The sequence below is a fragment of the Cimex lectularius genome, unplaced genomic scaffold, assembly GCF_000648675.2.
Source record: "Cimex lectularius strain Harlan isolate CLEC.00 unplaced genomic scaffold, Clec_2.1 scaffold51, whole genome shotgun sequence".
NCBI lineage: Eukaryota > Metazoa > Arthropoda > Insecta > Hemiptera > Cimicidae > Cimex > Cimex lectularius.
Genome location: NW_019392674.1, coordinates 1,331,301 through 1,352,281, shown reverse-complemented (window position 1 = coordinate 1,352,281; position 20,981 = coordinate 1,331,301). Strand labels below are relative to the sequence as shown.

At 36.0% G+C, this 20,981-nt stretch overlaps 1 protein-coding gene across 1 annotated transcript in view; it reads left to right on the top strand.

Moving 5' to 3' along the window:
• LOC106662397 (serine/threonine-protein kinase 32B) overlaps window positions 1-20,981 on the top strand; it is a 231,577-nt gene that overhangs the window by 55,993 nt on the left and 154,603 nt on the right. Inside the window, exon 4 of the mRNA XM_014386465.2 lies at window positions 1,754-1,919. Coding sequence (XP_014241951.1) covers window positions 1,754-1,919 — 166 coding nt within the window. The remainder of the gene's footprint in view (window positions 1-1,753; window positions 1,920-20,981) is intronic.

Sequence of the window (20,981 nt, the reverse complement as noted above, 5' to 3'; positions counted from 1 at the left end):
TGTTGGGACTGAGTCGGTCTTCTAAATTAAACCTTCTATTAAAAACTTAATTATGACAATTTGTAGACATCTTCAAGATTATTTTTCTCTTATGAAGACCTTAAAATATATCGAAAGCTTGGCAGATAAAAATGTTTTTCCATCCAACCATACGGAGATTCAGATTATTACATGTGTTATTTTACAAAGATTTACAGACTCCAAGATGCTTAGGGTATAATTATAAAACTGTACAGTATTAGTATTAGAGAATTTTCTAAGGATAGACAGGTTTGAAATCGAAAAACGTTCTAAATAAATTGCTTTAAAAAAATGTTTGTTGAAGTTAAACAAGGGTACAACCTACCATATACGTAATCCGTGAAACCTTTTTTAAACAATTTAAACAAGAAGACTGGTAAGAATAAAAAATTTGTAATAATAAACAATACATCTGCAATGGTGTAGCCTGGACCCATTCGTCAACTCCCTCATAAATCAAGCCTTCAGATCGATACAAGCCGGCGTCCCACAAGGGAGCTTTCATGGTCTCATCCTTTATATCATTTATAACGCTGACCTACACGCCCTAATACCATCATCACCATCATACCGTAATTTTATCCTTTAATTCGAATCCTAACCAACATCCAAGAACTTGAGGTTATCGAAGACTAGCACAAAAAGTGGAGGGCAGGACTGATCGAAGAAAAATGTTCTCAGTGTACGACCACATTGCCCTCAACTTTCTCTGTACATGAACAGCAAAAATACCGATTTCCATGTAAGTCAAATATTTAGGATTTTACCTAGAGAGTAGATTGTCGTGAAATCTTAAGACAAGATACAAGACCCTGTCTAAAGAATTGGACTACTACGGGGACTTCAAGGACCGAAATCTGTCTTGACCATCAACACTATACTGCAAAAAAATGTATTCAGTATACGTTCACTAACAAACAAATACCGACTTGCATTCAATTCAAGTTGTTCGTACTTAGACAGCAAACTGACATCGAAGAAGACCCCAATGATTTTTTCTTTTTCAAGGGCGGGCTTTTAGCATACCTGAGCAAGCGTTTTAATTTGTAGAGGGCATAAAGCAAATGATTCCGAACAATAGCGGCCCGGTGTGTTATCGTCATCTGCCTCAACCGGATCCCCCATTTCCCCAAGACCCCTCTGAAGACTTAAGAGCCAAAAACTCAACAGAAAACTTGTACAACTGCAAAGGTTTCTTGGGCCAAAATCTGACTTGATCGTTAAAACTAAAATAACCTTATACAAGATTTTATTGCAACCTCTTTGGACATCCAGTGGGGTACTGTTATGCTGGCCAACATCAAGCGCATACAATCTTTCTCATCAAACGTACTCAGAAAAAACCGTCAAATTTCCTTACTACGTCGCTAATCTCACTACTCTCAACGACCTCAACATTCCTTTTGTCAACGAACAGATCCGTTTTCGATTCCAAAAGTTTAGACACCAACATCTAGATGCCATTTCCCATTCCGACAACCCGGAACGTCCCCTCATTCGACAATCGACTCGAGAGGCCTCCTTGTCCATTAATCCCCCAAACTAAGTGCCAGCATTGGCTGCTTTCTCTTGACGTGTCTTCTTAGTGCAAGCGCTAGCATTAGTGTTAATGAAGTGACCGTGTAATAACAGTTTTGTTATCACATTTTTAATAGTCCTAATATTCCTAACCATAAAAAAACTCTTATAACCTCAATATACTTCTGGCTTTTAAAATAATGTATGTTTCCAGGTATGCATCGTGGAGAAGAAGGACAACAGACAGATGTACGCGATGAAATATATGAACAAGTGCCAATGCTGGGAGAGAGACTCTTTAAAAAATGTGTTGAGAGAAATCAAAATTCTGACAACACTAGAGCATCCTTTCTTGGTCAATCTCTGGTTTTCATTTCAAGGTAAGTTTTTCAAATTTTGGTGATTATTAATGCCAAGAATATTTATTTTCTCTTTAATCCCTTATCTCTCTATTCTATTCCAATTTATTTATTTCACAAAGTTTCACGTTTTATTTTCATCTAATATAAAATTACGAGAAAGTTGCCATTAGTACAAAGTTTTCTGTACGCTGAACCACGCCGCGTTGCATAGAAGTTCGGACCCGAACTGCTAAGGCTGGCTACACGTTGCGGTTGAAAGTAAACTTACTGTAGGTACGTACAGGTAACGACCTAATACACAGTAGGTAAACCGGAGGTTTTAGATTTATTGTTTGGATCGTAGCTCCTCAGATGTTTTTTCCACGACTGATTCCTCTGATGCGTTCGGCTCCGACTTCTTTAGCTTTATCAACAATTTCTCATAAGCAGTATCTTTCATTGCACGATCATGAGAACCTTTGCTTTTTAAATGCCAGAAGCATGGTTCTAATGAAATAACTAGCCCATTGAGCCTACCTAAATTTCCTCCCCCAGTCCATACAAAAAAATAATACAGTCCCTTAAAATATTTAAATTCACGCATTTATCAATTAATCCTCTTTACACCAAAAGGAGAAGACTAGGCGTGAAAAGACTAGAACAATAATTCTCTCTGATAACTCTGTCCTTACCACGTTCTATCTATTCTCCTTTCTTCAAAATTCATATATTGTTAAAAACAAAATTTTCATTTCACTGTGAATAAAAAATAAGATAGTAGTAAGTCAAAGAGAAATTTAATTTACTTTTATTCCTTTTCTCAGGATCTCTTAAAAGAGTAGTCATACCATATATTTTTTATTTATATTTTTCTCATTCCTTGTATAATAATTAATTCTAGCGGAATTAACATAAATTAATTTTTCTGGGTTTTCATTTTGAAGGAAACGATTTATCCACACTTATTTGATTATTCACTTGATTATTCTCTCTTTACCTGCTTTCACAAGGATGCTGGAGAAATTCCGGAACTTTCAGGGAAGGATGCTCAAACTTCGCTAAGTTTAACCCAAAGCGAGAACTACGTTTTTACACTGGTTCAAGCTTATTATGAAATCTATGAAAAAGGTGTACGAAACTAATTTTTTGGATTCGCACACATTTATGAATAATTAGGTAAGCTAGAATCGAGTTTGGAAAAGGCCCAGAACGGCGTAATAAATTTTGACTCACTCCTCAAATCTACCCAATAGGGACTTGAAATAAATACAATTCAAACGTCTTTAAATGATTTATTTTGTGAAATCAGGAGATAATATCTCTGTGTTTCGTCCATGCATTCTCTTCCCAAATATGAAACAATTTACACAAAATTCAAGTCAAAAATTTATTAATTAAGGTTTTTAGTTGAAATAAAAAAGTCAATGTCACGAGCGGGATTCGAACCCACGATCTTCGGCTAGATACGCCGCTGCTCTACCACTTGAGCTATCGTCACCTCGATCCACTCGGACACTAACTTCCCATCTCAACCCCACCTTTTGAATATTCCCTCCTTTTTGTAATTTTTCAAATGTCGTGAAATCTATTTGGTTCTCGGCGACAAATGAAATAGCCACCGAGAGCTATAGCGAAGGTATGCAAGGTAAAGAAAAAATTTAATATTTGTTACCGATTTTTAGAAACGAGGATTTCAAGTTCACTGTGGTTTCAAGTTTTTATATAAGCCCCTAAAACTTGTCTACTATTCACTAATTGATAGATACCAAAATCCACGTCTACTGGATGCTACTGTCTACTGATATGTGTATAAATGAAATTTTACGTTTTACTTCTGCAATAAACCATTCTCACGCATCATTACAAAATTTTGTAACCGTTCACGAAATGAAATTTGAGCATTAAAGGCGTTGAACCTCCTCACCTTTTTATGAGACTTTTCAATAATTTGTGTCATTTGTGAAAACAAGTGCCGCAATAGATAAACAAAAAATCAATTTCAATATAAACAATAAATTCATTGAATATTTTTTATTAACAATACAGCATAGGCAAACCGAGAACTGAATCCTTTTCGATTTTTTTTTCGTGAAACTTTATCTCAGCCTGGATGTATAAAACTCTTGAAAGTTGCGCCGGAATGAAAGAGGACAGCAATGAAAGCGTTTCTGGAACTTGAGACCATCCAATTGAAAAGTTCGGACTTCCAAAACTAGGTCCATTTTCTCATTAGCCGAAGAACGTGAGAGACAGACAAATGCCAAATGGAACACTGATACTGTAGACGACGGTGGGATAATATATTATACAAAGTGTTGTTTTTAGAGGGTCCGGCTGAATTTCTCTTCAAGCAATGACCCTATCAAAAAAAAAAAAAAAAACTTTTTTCATATTTTTAGTCTTGTTTCAAATTTTTACCTTTTTTTGGAGAAGTGGGGCCCAGTTCAACTTAAAAATTTCAAATACGACCCGTTACATTCTGAGACAACATTTTAAAGATTTATTCAGCTGAAATCAATGGTGCAATAGAATTTTAAATTGGACAAAAAATGACAAAGTTATGCCAAAAAGTTTGAAAAAACTCATTTCATTTGTTTCGTTGTTAATTAATTAGAGTACATGTTTAATTTTATTTTTTGAAAAACCTAAAACCCTTCCAATATTTTGGACAAAAGGAATCGGATTTTCGCGAACATACGGTAGAATATTAAGCTCTTCGTTGAAATTAGGCTGCCTGCTTCTTCGTGATGAAATAGCAACTGATCCGTATCTCCTCATATCGAGAGCAACACGAATTAACGTTTTGCGGTTTACTCTGTGGCGACCAGGTAATTTCTGGGAGTACAACTGCACGACGCGCAACCACCACTATAATTACAGTCGTACATATTGCTCTTCGGTTTATTTAGCTTGGAATACGGATTGTAACGAATAGGTATTATTGTAAAATTTATTTACCTCCAGGAATTAAGATTTGCTCTCATAATGCGAGTTTGGCAAACAATAACAGAACAGAAATTAATGTTTACTTTAGTGAAGAAGAAAATTATTGGAATTAACCACGAAACAAACAAAATGAATTTTTTTGAATATTTACATAACTTTGTAATTTTTGACCAATTTAAAATCCGATTGCGCCAATGTTTTCAGCGTAAAAAGGTAAATAGTTCTTTAAAATGGTGTATCACGATGTATAGGGTCGTATTTCCAATTTTGATGTTGAACTGAACCGGTGACAGCCTGGGTAATCTTTCTACAAAAAAGGTTGAACATGCATTTGAAACTAGATTAAAAAACTTTAAAGTCGTATTTTTTTGCGATAGCATCATTGGTTCTAGAGAAATTCAGCCGGGTCATCTAAAAAGGACACACTATATATTATCATTTTCATCAATACAGTTTCTGTAGTTTTTTATCATATTAATAAAAGTTGACAGACTTTGTCATTTTTTTCAAAAATTTACAATTCGATTGCACCATTGTTTTCAGCATAAATAGGTAAAAAGTCCTTTAAAATGGTATGTCAGGATGTGCAGGGTCGTATTTCAAATTTTGATGTTGATCTGATCCAGAGACACCCTTTGTAATCTTTCTACAAAAAAAGATAAAAAATTTGAAACTAGACTAAAAAAAATTAAAGTCGTATTTTTTTCGACAGCGTCATTGGTTCAAGAGAAATTCAGCCGGGCCATCTAAAAAGGGCACCCTGTATATTATCCTTGTCATCAATACAGTTTCTGTAGTTCTTTTATCATAATACAAAATAATAAAAGTTGACAGACTTTGTCATTTCTTTCAAAAATTTACAATCCGATTGCACCATTGTTTTCAGCGTAAATAGATCAAAAGTCCTTTAAAATGGTATGTCAGGATGTATAGGGTCGTATTTCAAATTTTGATGTTGATCTGATCCAGAGTCACCCTTTGTAATCTTTCTACAAAAACGGTAAAAAATTTGAAACTAGACCAGAAAACATTAAAGTCGAATTTTTTGCGATAGCGTCATTGGTTCAAGAGAAATTCAGCCGGGTCATCTAAAAAGGACAGCCTGTATATTATCATTTTCATCAATACAGGTTCTGTAGTTCTTTTATCATAATACAGATTAATAAAAGTTGACACATTTTGTCATTTTCTGACCAATTTAAAATCTGATTGCACCATTGTTTTCAGCGTAAAAAATGATGTGTCAGGATATATAGGGTCGTATTTGAAATTTTGATGTTGAACTGGGCCTGAGGTACTCTGTATAATTTTTCTGCAAAATAGGTAAAAATCTGGAATTAAACTAAAAAATAGTAAACAATTTTTTTATAGGATCATTGGTTAAAGACAAATACAGCTGGGCCATCTAAAAAGGACACCCTGTATATCTACGATCAACAGGCTACCAGGGATTAAGTTGTTAAGTATAGGGTGTAAAAATGATTTGAAAAAAATTATTTCTCCAAAAAGTATATGTTTTAATAAATGGACAACAGAATTTATTTACAGAAATCTCCTCATCGAATATCAAGAAAAAATATAAAAAATTAAATTATTAACCAGAAAAATTATACTATATAACAATGATTCTTTGGAGATCGTGAGATACGGTCTGGTGTTACCTAGGTTTATAAAAACATTTTCTGTATCGTGCCAACGTTTCGAGCTTTATTGAGCTCATCTTAATTAAAGATCGAAACGTAGTTACTTTATGTTTTTCTAAACCGACGTCACACCTGACCGCATCTCACGATCCCCAAATAATCATTAACTCACGGTCACTAAACACACACACACCTAGTTAACAATGTTTGCACTGGCGTAAACAAAGACTCATTAACAGTTTATTATTGACCTTCAACCTTTCATATGGATTAGGATTGCTACGCTATTTCTGTATTACTTTATCGGAAAAATTTTTTTTTGTAGAAATGGAAATAGAAAAATTCTAAATTCCACAATTTATCCGTTCCGTTAAAACCAACTTCTGTAAGAGATGGGTATGAAAGGGACTGCCTTTTTTTAAATTGTAATTGTAACTGTTCGTATCTTGCTGTTATAATAACAGACATCGAATACTCGTTGCTTTTAATGATATACCAATCTATACTTCTTTTTGAAAAATACACACGTCCCAATATCCTAATTATTGTTTAATACCTTTCAATTAATTAAGGTTTTTAGTTGAGATAAAACAGTCAGTGTCAAGAGGGGGATTCGAACCCATGATCTTCGGCTTGATACGCCGCCACTCTACCACTTGAGCTATCCTGACTTCGATCCACTCGGACACTAACTTCCCATCTCAACCCCACCTTTTGAATGTTCCCTTCCTTTTTTGCCATTTTTCAAAAGTCGTTTTAAAAATGGTAAAAAGGACAGAAAATTCAAATGGTGTGATTGAGATGGGAAGTTAGTGTCCAAGTGGATCGATGTCACGATAGCTCAAATGGTAGAGTAGCGGCGTATCTAGCCAAAGGTCGTAGGTTGAATCCCGCTCCTGACACTGACTATTTTATCTCAACTAAAAACATTAATTAATTGAAAGATATTAATTGGTCAAACGGATCACGAAAACTAGTGAATTTATTGTTTAATGTTGAAGATGCTCGTTCATAATTTGTTTTACCAATTTGAATATTAGTGAATGAAAGTGTATTTACGTAAGAAAAATGGTCTGATTGGCCGGATTTTTAAGCCTTTTTAAGTTCGCTAAGCCTCTGTTTGTTCTTCTCTCGACGCAAACTCACATCCCAATTTTAAACTCAAATAAATTTAAACTTTTATTCTATATAATCTTTTGCAATCATTTTTCTTGTTTCCCTTTCTAATTATGTTGCTCTTTGAAGTCCTGTGCGATAATTATCTTTTGATGAAAATTTTTACTATATAATTTAATGATTATGACCGTAAAACCCATTGTTCAATAGTCTTGCGTTGTAACAATTCAGCCAGAACTCAGAATTCTATAATTGATGCCGACTGTTATTAAACCTATATTTTGATTTATTCCACTTTATAATAACAATAAATTCTATTGCGTATAATAATATAATGGCCGGTCGACTGAATAGGAAATCGGTTGTTTGTTTCTTTGTCAAAAGTTATCTGATAATAGTTATGCGATAGTTTCTCATGGACCGACGATTCTCTACCGACAAAATTTATACCCAGTGCTAAACTTTGTTGACAACGAAAGGCCATAATAACCAAATTGGATGTCTCGTCGATGAAATATTGTCATAAAAGAAAACAAAAATTTCATTTGTCACGTTTATAAAATTTTTTAGCCTTTTTATAAGTTCAATAAATGTATCCGAATTAATTTTTTATAAATTATATATGGTATTGTATAACTACTTATTCACTTATTACGTATGTAAAAATCCCAATACAAAATTAGTTTTTTGTTTGATGAGTAAAATTACCTACTAAAAAATATACCTACATCAAATTTGTAACTTTACCCGTCGAACCTGATTTCATTGCTGATTGTTGGTTTATATAAGGTCGAATCTGGAGATATATTCGATATTCGATCGGTACATACACATGTGTAGAGTTGAGTTGAGACTTCTCCCAGCCGATTGGTAATTCCAGCAATTGTAATTTTACATAAAATTACCGGCAGTCCTTAGAATCACCCAACCTGGTTGTTGGTATCTGAGGTCATCTGTCTTATCAGTCCAGCAGCCGAGGATCGGTCGTCAGTCAAAAGCTAGGTCATTTCAGCTCCCAACGCAATCAGTTTCTAAAACAAAACCCATTCACTCTCTCCTCTCTCTTCAATATTTTTCATATTTACTTTACTATTATTCAATTAAGTAATTCATATTACTTACTATTATTCAATCAATGACTCAGGGTGGTGGAGTATGCGATATTCCTTCATCATCTATCATCATCATCTAGTTAAGACTAACCTAATTTAGGTCGACGGGGTTCTCAATATTCTGCCATTAGCCTCTCACACTATAAAATCATTTAAATAAATACATTGACTTTAAACACCGCTAGGGACATTCCATCAGTATGATATGTAATAAAACCGCCGTTTCCTCCAAAAATTGGATCAATGGACCCCGAGATTCGCTACTAACGCGATTCTAATATCGGTTGGAATTCCAACAGGCTTTCTATATGAAACCAAGGAATTACACTCTTCCACTAGGTAGGACACAAGCAACCTTTCTCAATATATATGGGCTTTGAACCAAAAGTAAGTGTCCGTGTGACAAACTTGCACGTCCTATTCTTGGCTGGGCCACTTATTGACAGTTCTGTTGATACGATGAGCTTCTCTGCCGATACGGCTCACCGACGCTGCCACTCCCTTTAATCAAAGATGAATATCAATGAAGCCTTTGGTTCCAATTGTTTTAAATAAATGCTAAAGACTTCTTTGAAATTCAACCTTTGATAATGGAGTTCTACGAAAAACATACAACGAACCTCGAAAAAATCGTTACTTCCTTTAATGGTAGACATTGAAGAGTTCAATTAGAAAGGGCATGTCATCGCGGACACTTCAATCATAAACGTCTTTTGAGCCACGCATTTAGATTGATTGAAACCGCACGAAAGCACTTCTCAGCGAATTTTGCATTACCCTTCGATAGTGAGTTCAAAATCAATACACGTCCCAGGTCCATTACTCTCTCAAAATAAAGAAAATGTGGTGCATATGGCTTGTAAAAATACATACTGTAATGATTCCTCTTGAAAAAATAAGAAAATAATTGAAATTAAAATAAGTATGAACATTTCAAGTATAAATTGTTACAATATAAATTTTCAATTTGAAATAAACGAAAAAGCATTTATCGATAAAATAAATTTACATAAAGTATTGTTGTTTGCTTAAGCTAATGTTGACAACTAAATTGGATATGGATGATCCGAGGGATAAAGAGGCAATATTGAAGAAATATTGTCTCCCCAGGGGGAAGACGCCTTATAAAGGGAAAGTACTATGAAAATAAAGGTCTGAAATTGCAAACAATTCAAAACACAATTGAGCCGATTCGGCATGGACTAACAAGACGGATCTAGCTGAAGGTTGAAGTAATCAATAACGGAATAGTATAAGACTGGGATAACGGACGGAATTTGAAAAACTAGTCTGAGGAAACATAAAATCGGCCGATAAAATGAGAAATGACAGACTTGGAAAGAAAAACAACTAGACAAAAAGAAAGACAATATTAGACAAATATATTAGGAAAGAGCGTTTTACAATACAAAAATGGATAATTGGACTGTTGTAAAAGAAAAAAAATTGATAAAATCTACACCTATTGATCCATTATTTTGAATGAACGTCTTTATTAGAAATATCGGAAATCAGCTTTTCTATTTGGACCAAGTACTATTAATATTGTTGATTTCTAAGGAACTCGCATATAAAGCGAGTCTTGATGTGCTTAAGTTATCGGTCGCCAATTTCCTTTTGTTAATCGGAAAGTTTAAGATTTATGGGATTTTCCTGGCTTAATCTCAGTATTAATTCTATCGATCTTTGGGTATATTTCCGTCTCACTTAAATAAACCTAACGTTTAATTTTATATCTACTTGTATAATAAAAAAATAAAACGGAGATTGAAGAAGAATTTGACTTTGAGTGGTTTGTTATAGCACTGCAGGATACAGGCTACTTGAACATTAAAAGATTAGAAAATACAATCCGACGGAAAAAAAAACCTTTCCAGTAATTTCGATGGGTCGATAAGATTTCATTACCCTTACACAAACCGCAGACAAAAGTTAAAAATGATGAAAGCACGATAACAAAAAGGGAGGCACTAGGAATTCAATACCAAAGAAGAACCCGATCGTACTATATTAAATATTGGAAGACAAAATTCTCCTTTCACTTGGCAAGATGGAAATAGGGTATATGTGAAATAGAAGTTCGTTTTCTCAGTAAATACTTTTTCTAAATTACATTTATTTGTTATTTACAACTACAAATATTTAGTAAATATTTTTATGCTGAATTTGTCGTTTGAGTCAGTTGTAGAAGTTGCTCAGTGACAACACTCCTTCATACTGAAACCCTCGTCGTTCTTCACTTACTGACTGTGTCGTGGTCACTTTCGCTTAAATCGTCTTGAAGGATTTTCTTGTTGTGTTGGGAGTGATTAAAAAAATCAGGAAAAATCTGCTTTAATGTAAGAAGTTTGGTTTTTTTGGAAAATAAAATTATGTTCTCAACAGCTTGAGATAGAAAACTGAAAAGAACACCCAACTGTTTTAATCGGACCACGCTGTATAAAGTAAAATGGAATTTTTATCTCAAAATATTCCTTCTTTATTGAATGAAACATCAATCTTCTAGAATTTGCGTAAATAGAGGAAAGATTAGCGTATGGCTTCGCCCTGGTTGTAACGACGTCGTGACGTTTGATTAATGGTCCTTTCTGAACGGACTTTTTACGAAAGAGGTAATCACGTCAATACGTGCTGGAGGAAAAACCTGCTCAACGGATTAGTTCATAAAAAATACATCATTTGCTCAAAGTTTCCGTCTATTACGTTCCATATCGTTAGCCAAAATCGATAGAAAATTTAAAAAAAAAATTAAAATTAAAGGAGGAATGAAAATTTCCCAACTGCTAGGAAAATTTGTGTTGTCTATGATGACTGTTGGCACTTAACGAGAAAGCTCTGTCCATAAGTGGTTTGCTTGGTTGAGAAGCTAAAATATTGAAAGACGGAAAGCGATCTGGTTGTCATTCAAGCATCCAAATTCAAGCTTTTGTCACCGTTAACCCACATTCAACTACACGTCATCGCAAAGACTTATTCAATAGAATCTTTTCCATGTATCTGAGAAACTAAATCCCTTTGCTTGTCGGAATGATATACTGGTTCGTAATATGTCGTCTGAGAATCATCTCCATCTGCAATTCCCTCTTGGAATGCAATGTAAACGACCCATTTTTAAAACGGTTGATAAATGGTGATGAAAAGTGACTCCTTTACAACAATATTCAAAGAGGAAAATCGTAGAGAAAACGATGCGACCCACCGTTAACAACGTCAAAAGCAGAATGATAATCCAAGAAGGTTTGCTGGGATAAGAAAGACGTTCTTTATTATGAGTTTCTTCCGTCCAATCAAACCATAAATTTTAGTGTACACTTCAAGCAATTGATTAACCGTAAGAGGATTGTTATCTACCAGGATAATACTAAGTCCCACGTGTCTTTGCAGGCGAAATAGAAATCAGCCTTTCAGATTTTCCCTTATTCCGGGCTGTTCCTGTGAAACTATTAAGGGCAGGTTACTTTACTTAAGTACGGCAGAAAACAGAAGGAGTACGTCGCTCAAATCCGAAGTTCTGGAAGGAAGTAACTAAAATTTTCATGGAAGTTGGCAACAAAAGCGTACTTTGACTAAATTTTTCCATGTACCTGAAAATTTTAATTGAAGGAAAAAAACCTCTGCCGGCTTATCTTACGACTTGAAGTCATGCAACTTAATTATTCCTGGACATCTGAGTATGACCAACCCTCTCTCGTTTTGTCAGAAATTGAAGACATAACCAAGTGATGAAATTAAAGATTTCTAACTTTCAGAACCAGCAAATACGCCATACTTTAAACTTCACAGTTATTTGAAAGAAAAAGATAAAAAAAGGCAAAGAAACACTTGGACGCTTATTGAACGAACGATGAACCGTTTTGAAAAAAAAAGCGGTAGCTGTGATATTCGAAACCACACAAAACCGCTACGGAATTATCTTACGTCCTGAAGTCAAGCAACTTTCTCATCCCTGGTCATCCGAGAATGACCTATCCTCTCTGGTTTCGTGGTATCATTATAAATCATCAATAACCGAAGACGTAACCAAGTGATCAAACTAAACATTTCTAATTTTCAAAACCAGCAAATGCTCCATACTTAAATGTTCAAGATTTTGCTCTTTACAAGAAAAAGACAGACAAAGGCAAAGAAACATTGTGAATTTTGTTTTCCGCTCAGTAACTAGACAATTCACTTCACCTCGTTTACCCCTGCAGCCAATCTCACCGCTCTTCGCTCCAGCAGCTCTCCGTTTTCCTAATTCTCCTCTCCAGGCCACGCGTTCAAGTTTCTACCTTTCGTAATAATAGCAACAATTTATTATTAGCAATAATTACAATTAATTCAGGTTTTTTAGCTCAACTAAAAACCTTAATTAATTGTAATATATTAATTGGTCAAGGGGACCACGAAATTAGTGAATTAGCAATAATAGAAACAGATTGAACAGTTCGTCACTTGACAACCCTATAATTCAGACAATCAACCTTTACTATCACGACCTGGCGCTTGCACACCGAAATTTTACGAATGGACTTATGGTAAAGATGGTTCCAGACATGCGGGAATCGCCGAACCCCGACTAGTGGTGGTAGGTGCTCGGTTAATCGCCGATCAACAGTAATCAGTGCTCGCTTAATTGTTGGTTTCCTTGTCCGCGTCAAAGGGCACAAATATTCGTGAAGTAGCCGAACTCAAAGCATCTTCACATTCGGTAAGTGACTATAATGTACGGATATGTAATGTAATCATCAATGAACACTGCTATTTATTTATTGCCAAGCTGACTAAAAATTTGGAACGCAGGAAAGATAGTAAGATGCGGCAACAATAGTCACTCTGTGACTGATGTGTCATTGAATAAGCGCGAATAACTGCGGCATTCACAGTTTAACTGTTGTCCATCACGGTTGGTAGTACTTTAGGGCTCGCACAGCGCTTGGCAAAAACGTATTCTCTGTTTCCATTACAAACTGGCTGGTTGTAAGAAACCCGCACGTGTGTGTGTGTGTGTGTGTGTGTGTAAATAAGCACGCTATTTGTCGAATGCCGAGACGAGCAACACGAGACATGGCAAATGTTTGGCAGCAATTGGCCTTCTGCGAATATAGAATATCTGGAGTTAAATATGTTGAACGCGGCTGTTGAGCCATGAAAAAGAGCTGATTCATTGATCCAATTCACTGAGTGAGCGAAGTGAGCGATTTTGATCCTACCCTTAAAATCAGTGGTTTTGACCATCTCTTGATTTTAATATTATCAACAGCTAGTATCATAATTACGTATACTTTTATATTTTTGTTGCAATTTCTGTTTTGTAAAACAGCGCCAAACGTCTGGGAATTTTTGTTATGACATGCGGAAGTGTTGGCCCATAGCGCCAATTATTTCAATAATTCACTTGTTTCGTGGTCCGCTTGACCAATTAACGTTGACATTTGAAAATTGGCAAAAAGGAGGGAAAATTCGAAAGGTGGAGTTGAGATGGGAAGTTAGTGTCCGAGATGATCGAACTCACGATAACTCAAGTGGTAGAGTAGCGGCGTATCTAGCCGAAGGTCGTGGGTTCGAATCCCGCTCGTGACACTGACTTTTTTATCTCAACTAAAAACCTTAATTAATTGTAAGATTTACAACCTTAATTAATTAATATTGGTCAAGCGGACCATGAAACTGATGAATTTTTTATTCTGAGTTTCTTGTTAAATTGACTCAAATGGCCTGGAAAGATCAGCCAAAAAGATATTCCTTTATAATTGACTTTTCTACATACAATTGACTTTTCTCTAATTATCAGTTTGGAAAGATCCGCCAAAACAATATGTTCTTTTATAATTGACTGTTGTAGTTATAATTCTCTAATTATTAAAATTAATTAAATACTTGAATATTTTAAAAGACTATTTATCATCATTAAGGCGTATTTATCACATAAACCATTTTGTCATAACCTTGTTGCTTTAGGTGCTATTAAGTAAAATTAAAATGAATTACTATTGAAAGGGAAAATTCAAAAGATGGAGGAGTTAGCTGAGATGTTAGTGTCCGAGTGGATCTAGGTCACGTTAGCTCAAGCGGTAGAGCAGCGGCGTATCGAGCAGACGATCGTGGGTTCGAATCCCGCTCGTGACACTGACTTTTTTATTTCAACTAAAAACCTTAATTATTGAAAGATATTTCAATAATGCCAGTTTCATGGATTTAACGGTGAACATGGAAACTGACGTATCTTGAAACACTTTGCACATATTTGACCAAGTATTTTACCATAAAAATAAGTATAAGTGTTGTACGTGCTTGATTATTTACAACGAACTGCCGGTCTTTTACCCAATGGATAAAAAGAAATAAACTAATTATAGTTTCGTTGTTTAAATAAAGGCGATATTTCTCAAAAACTTGTCAAAAGAATGAATGTTTTATTTCTAATTCGCTCTATCCTTAAAAAATTTTAATATAAAATTGTAATTAAAATAAGCTCACTTAAAAAATGTTCAACATCTGAGGATCAACGAAATAATTATTAGAAAATATTATTGGAAAATTAAAGCATATCTGAAAATTAAATAAATATTAGAATAGTTCTAGAGGAGCATATATTGAACAGCACAGTGTACAAAGTGAACGCATTAGAACTACATAATCCTAACCTGAGCATTCCTGCTGTTACATGTTATACGGTTTGTTGAACGTCTGTCAGTCCTATGATCATATCTGATCATGCCTCGATTACTCGGTGTAATCCAAACCAACCTTCTTAGCCCAGATGCATTGTGTACTCGTTTTATGTTATAACGCAAATGATCTGTGAATAGTCCTGTCAAAAATATCGCAACTCCTAAATCTCGATATTTCTGTTCGGTTTTTGATATTAATACATGTTTATTACAATTATAGAATGTTATTTGTTACATTAATTAACGAGGATTAATCGTAACATTATTTATCACTGTTTAACAAAGCTGTAAGGATCAATGCTTTCTTTGTTCATTAATGGTTCCTTTCAGTTTTTACGTTTTTTTTAGCAGTCTTTATGAGTCGAATTGTTAACACGTTGAATGCAAGTGCCTGAATGGCTGTCAACTAGGATAACGACCTTTTTGGGGATTGGATCAACAACACTCACTCTGTGGAATTAATCAGCCCTTTTCCTGGCTAACAAAATTGATCTTTTCGTTAATTCCACGTGTCAACTTATTTTCTTTTTCCTATTGTTAGCCTCTCTGTACATCAGGACCTAGTGAATTTTAGATAAAATAACGCAAATAACTAACACAAATAACAGAAATACAGACACAAGATAAAAACATAATAGTACGGTTAGCATTCACTATAGTACTTGATTATATTTCGCGTTAATTGGGGATGAGCCCATTCATTCAGACTAATAAATTGCATTCACACTAGATTACTAGATATGCTTCGAGGTAATTGAAGATTAGCCCCGCCATTCACGCTAATAAATTCATTCGTTCCCATGATTAACCAATATCACATTAAGGTCCAAAGATCTGTGCCTACTGTCGTGCTTCTCTCAAGGCCAAAAGGTCATTCAGGATATATTTCTTTGTTGAGTTCGTTTTTTGCTGGCAGTTATTATGCCCTCTACCATGATACGTTCTCCACAAACGGTCACTTGCCAGACTCGACAAAATAATGATTTCGCTTTTTAATATATACCGTTCCAAAAACGAAATGAAAAACCATCATTTGCTAAGCATGTTATAGAACACAGTGAAACTGTGCGAATTGTTTTATAACGGACGTAATACTGAATAAAACACAAACATTAACGTTATTTGTATTAAGATAGTTGTACAATGTATAACGTCCAAGCCATGCGAAATTTATGAAATAGACATCAATAAACGGCGCTACAGATCTACAGTTCTGTGTAACTCAGAAAAGTTGAAAGTAAAACAAATTTCACTTCATTTTTCATTTCTCAACTCTCAAACTGTTTTGTCTTTCTTCTCTCACTGCTCTCTAATTTTTCTTTTTCTTTTTCTCACTCTCCACTCTCTCCGCACCCCTTCCCTCCCTCCCATCCATTCACTCAAACACTCTGATTTATTTTTGAACTGTCTCTTTCTAGTCCTATATTGCTTTCCTTCTCTCACCTGTTCTGTCTTTTCCTCCAAATTTGCCACTCTTTCTCACATTCTCTCTTTCTCACTCCCTCTCAAAGAAAAAGAGAGAGTGATATTTTATCTCTTTCCCTATTTTATATATCTTTTACTATATTTCTTTCTTTCGCTCTCACACTCTCTCTCTCTCATTTATATATATAAAAGAGAGAGTAATATAGAGAAATATATATCTTTCTCTCTATCACTCTCTCTCTCTCTCTTTCTTTTCTTTTCTCTTTTATATTCTATGGTCATGTTTCCTTTCAACAACTTCCTTTTTTGCTATTATTTTTTCTTTTTCACTAATTTATAAATTACCCCCTTCCTTCATTATATTTCTTTCTTTCGCTCTCACTCTTTGTCGGTATATATGTATGTATATATATATATATATATATACGCTTTTTCTGTAATTAATACATACAATCCTAAATATGAAACAACAATTAAAATACCGAGTATTTATACTGACTAATAATTATAGCAAATTTAATTAATAATAATTATTATTCAGATATCGTGAGATGGGGTCGGGTGTGATGTAGGTTTCAGAAAAACATTTTCTTTATCGTGCCAACGTTTCGATCTTTTATTGAGATCATCTTCAGGGCCTGGGATTTACAAACAATGTTTACATTTAACAAATACATTTAGGATNAATAAAAGATCGAAACGTTGGCACGATAAAGAAAATGTTTTTCTGAAACCTACATCACACCCGACCGCATCTCACGATATCTGAATAACTATCGATTAACGGTCACTAATCTCAACACAATAATAATAATATTCATTTATCTTGGTTTAAAAAATTCTTTCAACGGATGATTCATTCAGTAGAAATTTTCTCTTATAATTGATTGCTCAGCGGAAAATTTTTCGTCGTTTGTCCATTATGTAAGTTCCATCCTTTGGATTAGCGCTGGAGGTTTCGCTTTTATCGGTTTAATCACTTTGGCTGAACATAGTTCTAAAAGCAGCTTTCCCAATGGTGATTATGAAGGGTCTCCGCACGCATTAGGATTGCAACTATTTGTGAACTTCTAATTCGAAATACGGACACGACGACCAGTTGAGCGAAAATCCCTTAATTTTCTTTTCGACTGAGTTCTCTAAAGGCTGAAGACTATAACCGTCTGAACAAAAGACGAAAGTAATTTAGCAAATAAGAGCTATTCATTAAAAAAAATATTAGATTAGAATAATGAAAAGTATAAAAAAATTAATAAAGCTTCAGATGAGCCACAGATATTTTCGGTAAAACTGAAAGGATTTCATATTCAGAATAAATGATTATTCAGAAATCATGAGATGCGGTCTGGTATGATATAGGTTTCAGAAAAACATTTTCTTTATCGTGCCAACGTTTCGATCTTTATTGAGATCATCTTCAGGGCCTGGGATTTACAAACATTGTTTTCATATAACAATTAAATTTTGGATGTGGAAAAGTGAATTTATACAATGCAAAATATATTTTTTTATTTATTCAATCATAGGATAGAAAGACATTTTTATATGAGGAGTCGGCTNTGTAAATAACGTTTGTAAATCCCAGGCCCTGAAGATGATCTCAATAAAGATCGAAACGTTGGCACGATAAAGAAAATGTTTTTCTGAAACCTACATCACACCGGACAACATCTCACGATTTCCAAATAATCATCGACTAACGGTCACTTATCAGCACACATTCAAAATCAAGATTAATTTCTTTTTAATTAGATTTTTCAAATTATAATGTTTTTAAAAATTTAATTTAGATTATGGTTTTGATATTCCTCCACCGACCTATACTCAAACTAATCTTGATTGGGTTCGATGGAGTACTTTTATAAATATTCCACCATCGACCAGGAACACACACTCATACGCTCTCAACGTTTGAGGGGCCATGATGACCCTATTTCACCCTCACTCCTCGCCATTCACGCTAATAAATATATGCACTCAGGCAAAACATATAGACACACAACACATATTATATAAAATAAAAAAAACCAATTTCCCCTAAAAAGCGGAACAGGGGCCCCTGTTGGGAGCCAAGGCATGACATGTTCCCAGTATGTGGGACACATGAGCAACCTTTCTTTCCATAAGGGGCACCTGCGCGGGCTTTGGCCCAAGAGCAAGTGCCCGTGTGTCAACTGCGTAGGGCCTATTCTTAATTGCGTAAGGACGATTCCTTGTTTCCGGCTCAGGTTCTCGGGGGGCCATCTACGAATCCTGCTCTTGACACGCAAAAGCCTCTTGGACGACCCGGCCCATTGACGCTGCCATCTTTCTTTTATCATGTTTTTTACTGCTAGCTTGGCGTCAGAGGGCCTGGTCGCAATGGTCCGGTCTGGAGGGTGGGACGTTCCGGCCTTTACCGCCTCGTCCGCACGTTCATTACCCTCCAGCCCGACGTGTCCCGGGTTCAGAGAACATCCACCGATTTTCTGAAGCGTTACGACTCGGCGAATTTTTCCATCAACAGCACGACGAGAGGGTTCACAGAGAACCTGTCTCGCATGGCCCAAACAGCGCTCAGAGAGTCGGTGCATACGAGGATGGCAGATCCTTCCTCGGTCCGCACCGCCTCGAGGGCGTGGCAGATCGCATACAGTTCTGCTGTGTATACGCTGCAATGCGGGGGGGGGGTAGCGTCCAGAAGGTGGCCACTCCTTTGCTATACACGGCTCAGGCCACACCAACGCCAGTCTTGGACCCGTCTGTAAAGACTAGACCAAAACCGGCGTACTTGTTCCTATGTTCAAGGAACTTCTTATAGAGGTGTGGCGGTGTACGCGACTTGGGCAAGCTCGCCAGGTTGTCGCGGACGAATACGGCAGGAAGGGTCCAGGGAGGTGTCGGTGGGTCGCTCAGCCGAAGCACAGTCCCCAGAGCCAATCCAGCCCTCCCTAAGGCCTCGCCGACGCGAATCCCGAGGGGTATATCATAGACGGACGGGTCTGTACAAGGACTCAGGAATCGTCCTTGCTAGGGGATGCCACGGCTTGGCCAGATACCCGGCCGCGTAACTGAGGGTGAGCTGCTCTCTCCGTAGTTCGGGAGGCAATACCCCCCAGTTCACAGCACAGACTGGCCAAGGGGCTGGTCCTGAAGCTCCCGAGATCGCTCTGGGACCCTGGTGATAGAGCCTATCAAGCTTTCTCAGGCGCGTTTTTCGGGCCGAGGAATAGGCCATACATCCGTAAATGATTCTCGAACACAGCAGTAAGTCAAACATTTTTAACAGGATCTCTCTGTCCGCTCGCCAACTAAAGTGACCAATAAATTTCAGCAGTGTGAGGATTTTTCTGCTACTGACCTCGACTGCGTCGATGTGTAGCTGCCATCTCAACTTTTTATCAAATATGACGCCAAGGAACCGTACCGTCTTCAAATATCGAAGGAGCGCACCCAGCATGCAGAGCCGGGTGGGGCCTATGGGCTCTCCTTAGTCTGCAAAAGTGGACACACACCGTCTTCGACGAGGAGAAGGAAAAGTCGGTTTCCTCGGCTCTCGTAGCCAAAACGTCAATTCAAATTATTCTTACCACATTTACTCAATTGATCAAATATTCATAATATAGTGAATTTATGTAAAACATTTACATCAAAACTCATTTACAAGCTTTCAATTTAGATGTTTCATTGTTTGGATTATGTTTGCATTTTTCTTTTCTCTTGTTCAATTTGATCTAAGCCTTTTGTCATCCGAACCTCACTTTCCAATATTGCCTTTTCCTTATTTCTAGTTCCTTCCCACGTCCAACTAAATTTGTCACAATAGCGACAACCCATACCACAAGCTAAGTTGTTAATGCTACATCCTCTTAAGGACACTTATTAAGGTCGGAAAATTTTACTTCCATCCTCAAAAAGACATACATCGTGTGAAACGGTTCTCAAGCTGGTAATTATCCGTTATTTAATTACCGACCAATCTAGATGTTAGTCAATCAGTTAGAAAATCGATTCGTATTAAGTTATCCCTTGTGATTGTCCGAAAGGCGAAAGCCCCGTTATCACATACGCCATCTTCCATCTCCCAAATGAGAAAAGTTTCCACAATTTCGATGTTTGGGCGATGGGATGGTTTCAAACTGAAAAGATAATGAAACCAATGGAAAAAGAGATTTGTGAATTTTATGGTATCGACGAACGGGTGAATGAGAAAGAGACTTTTCAGAA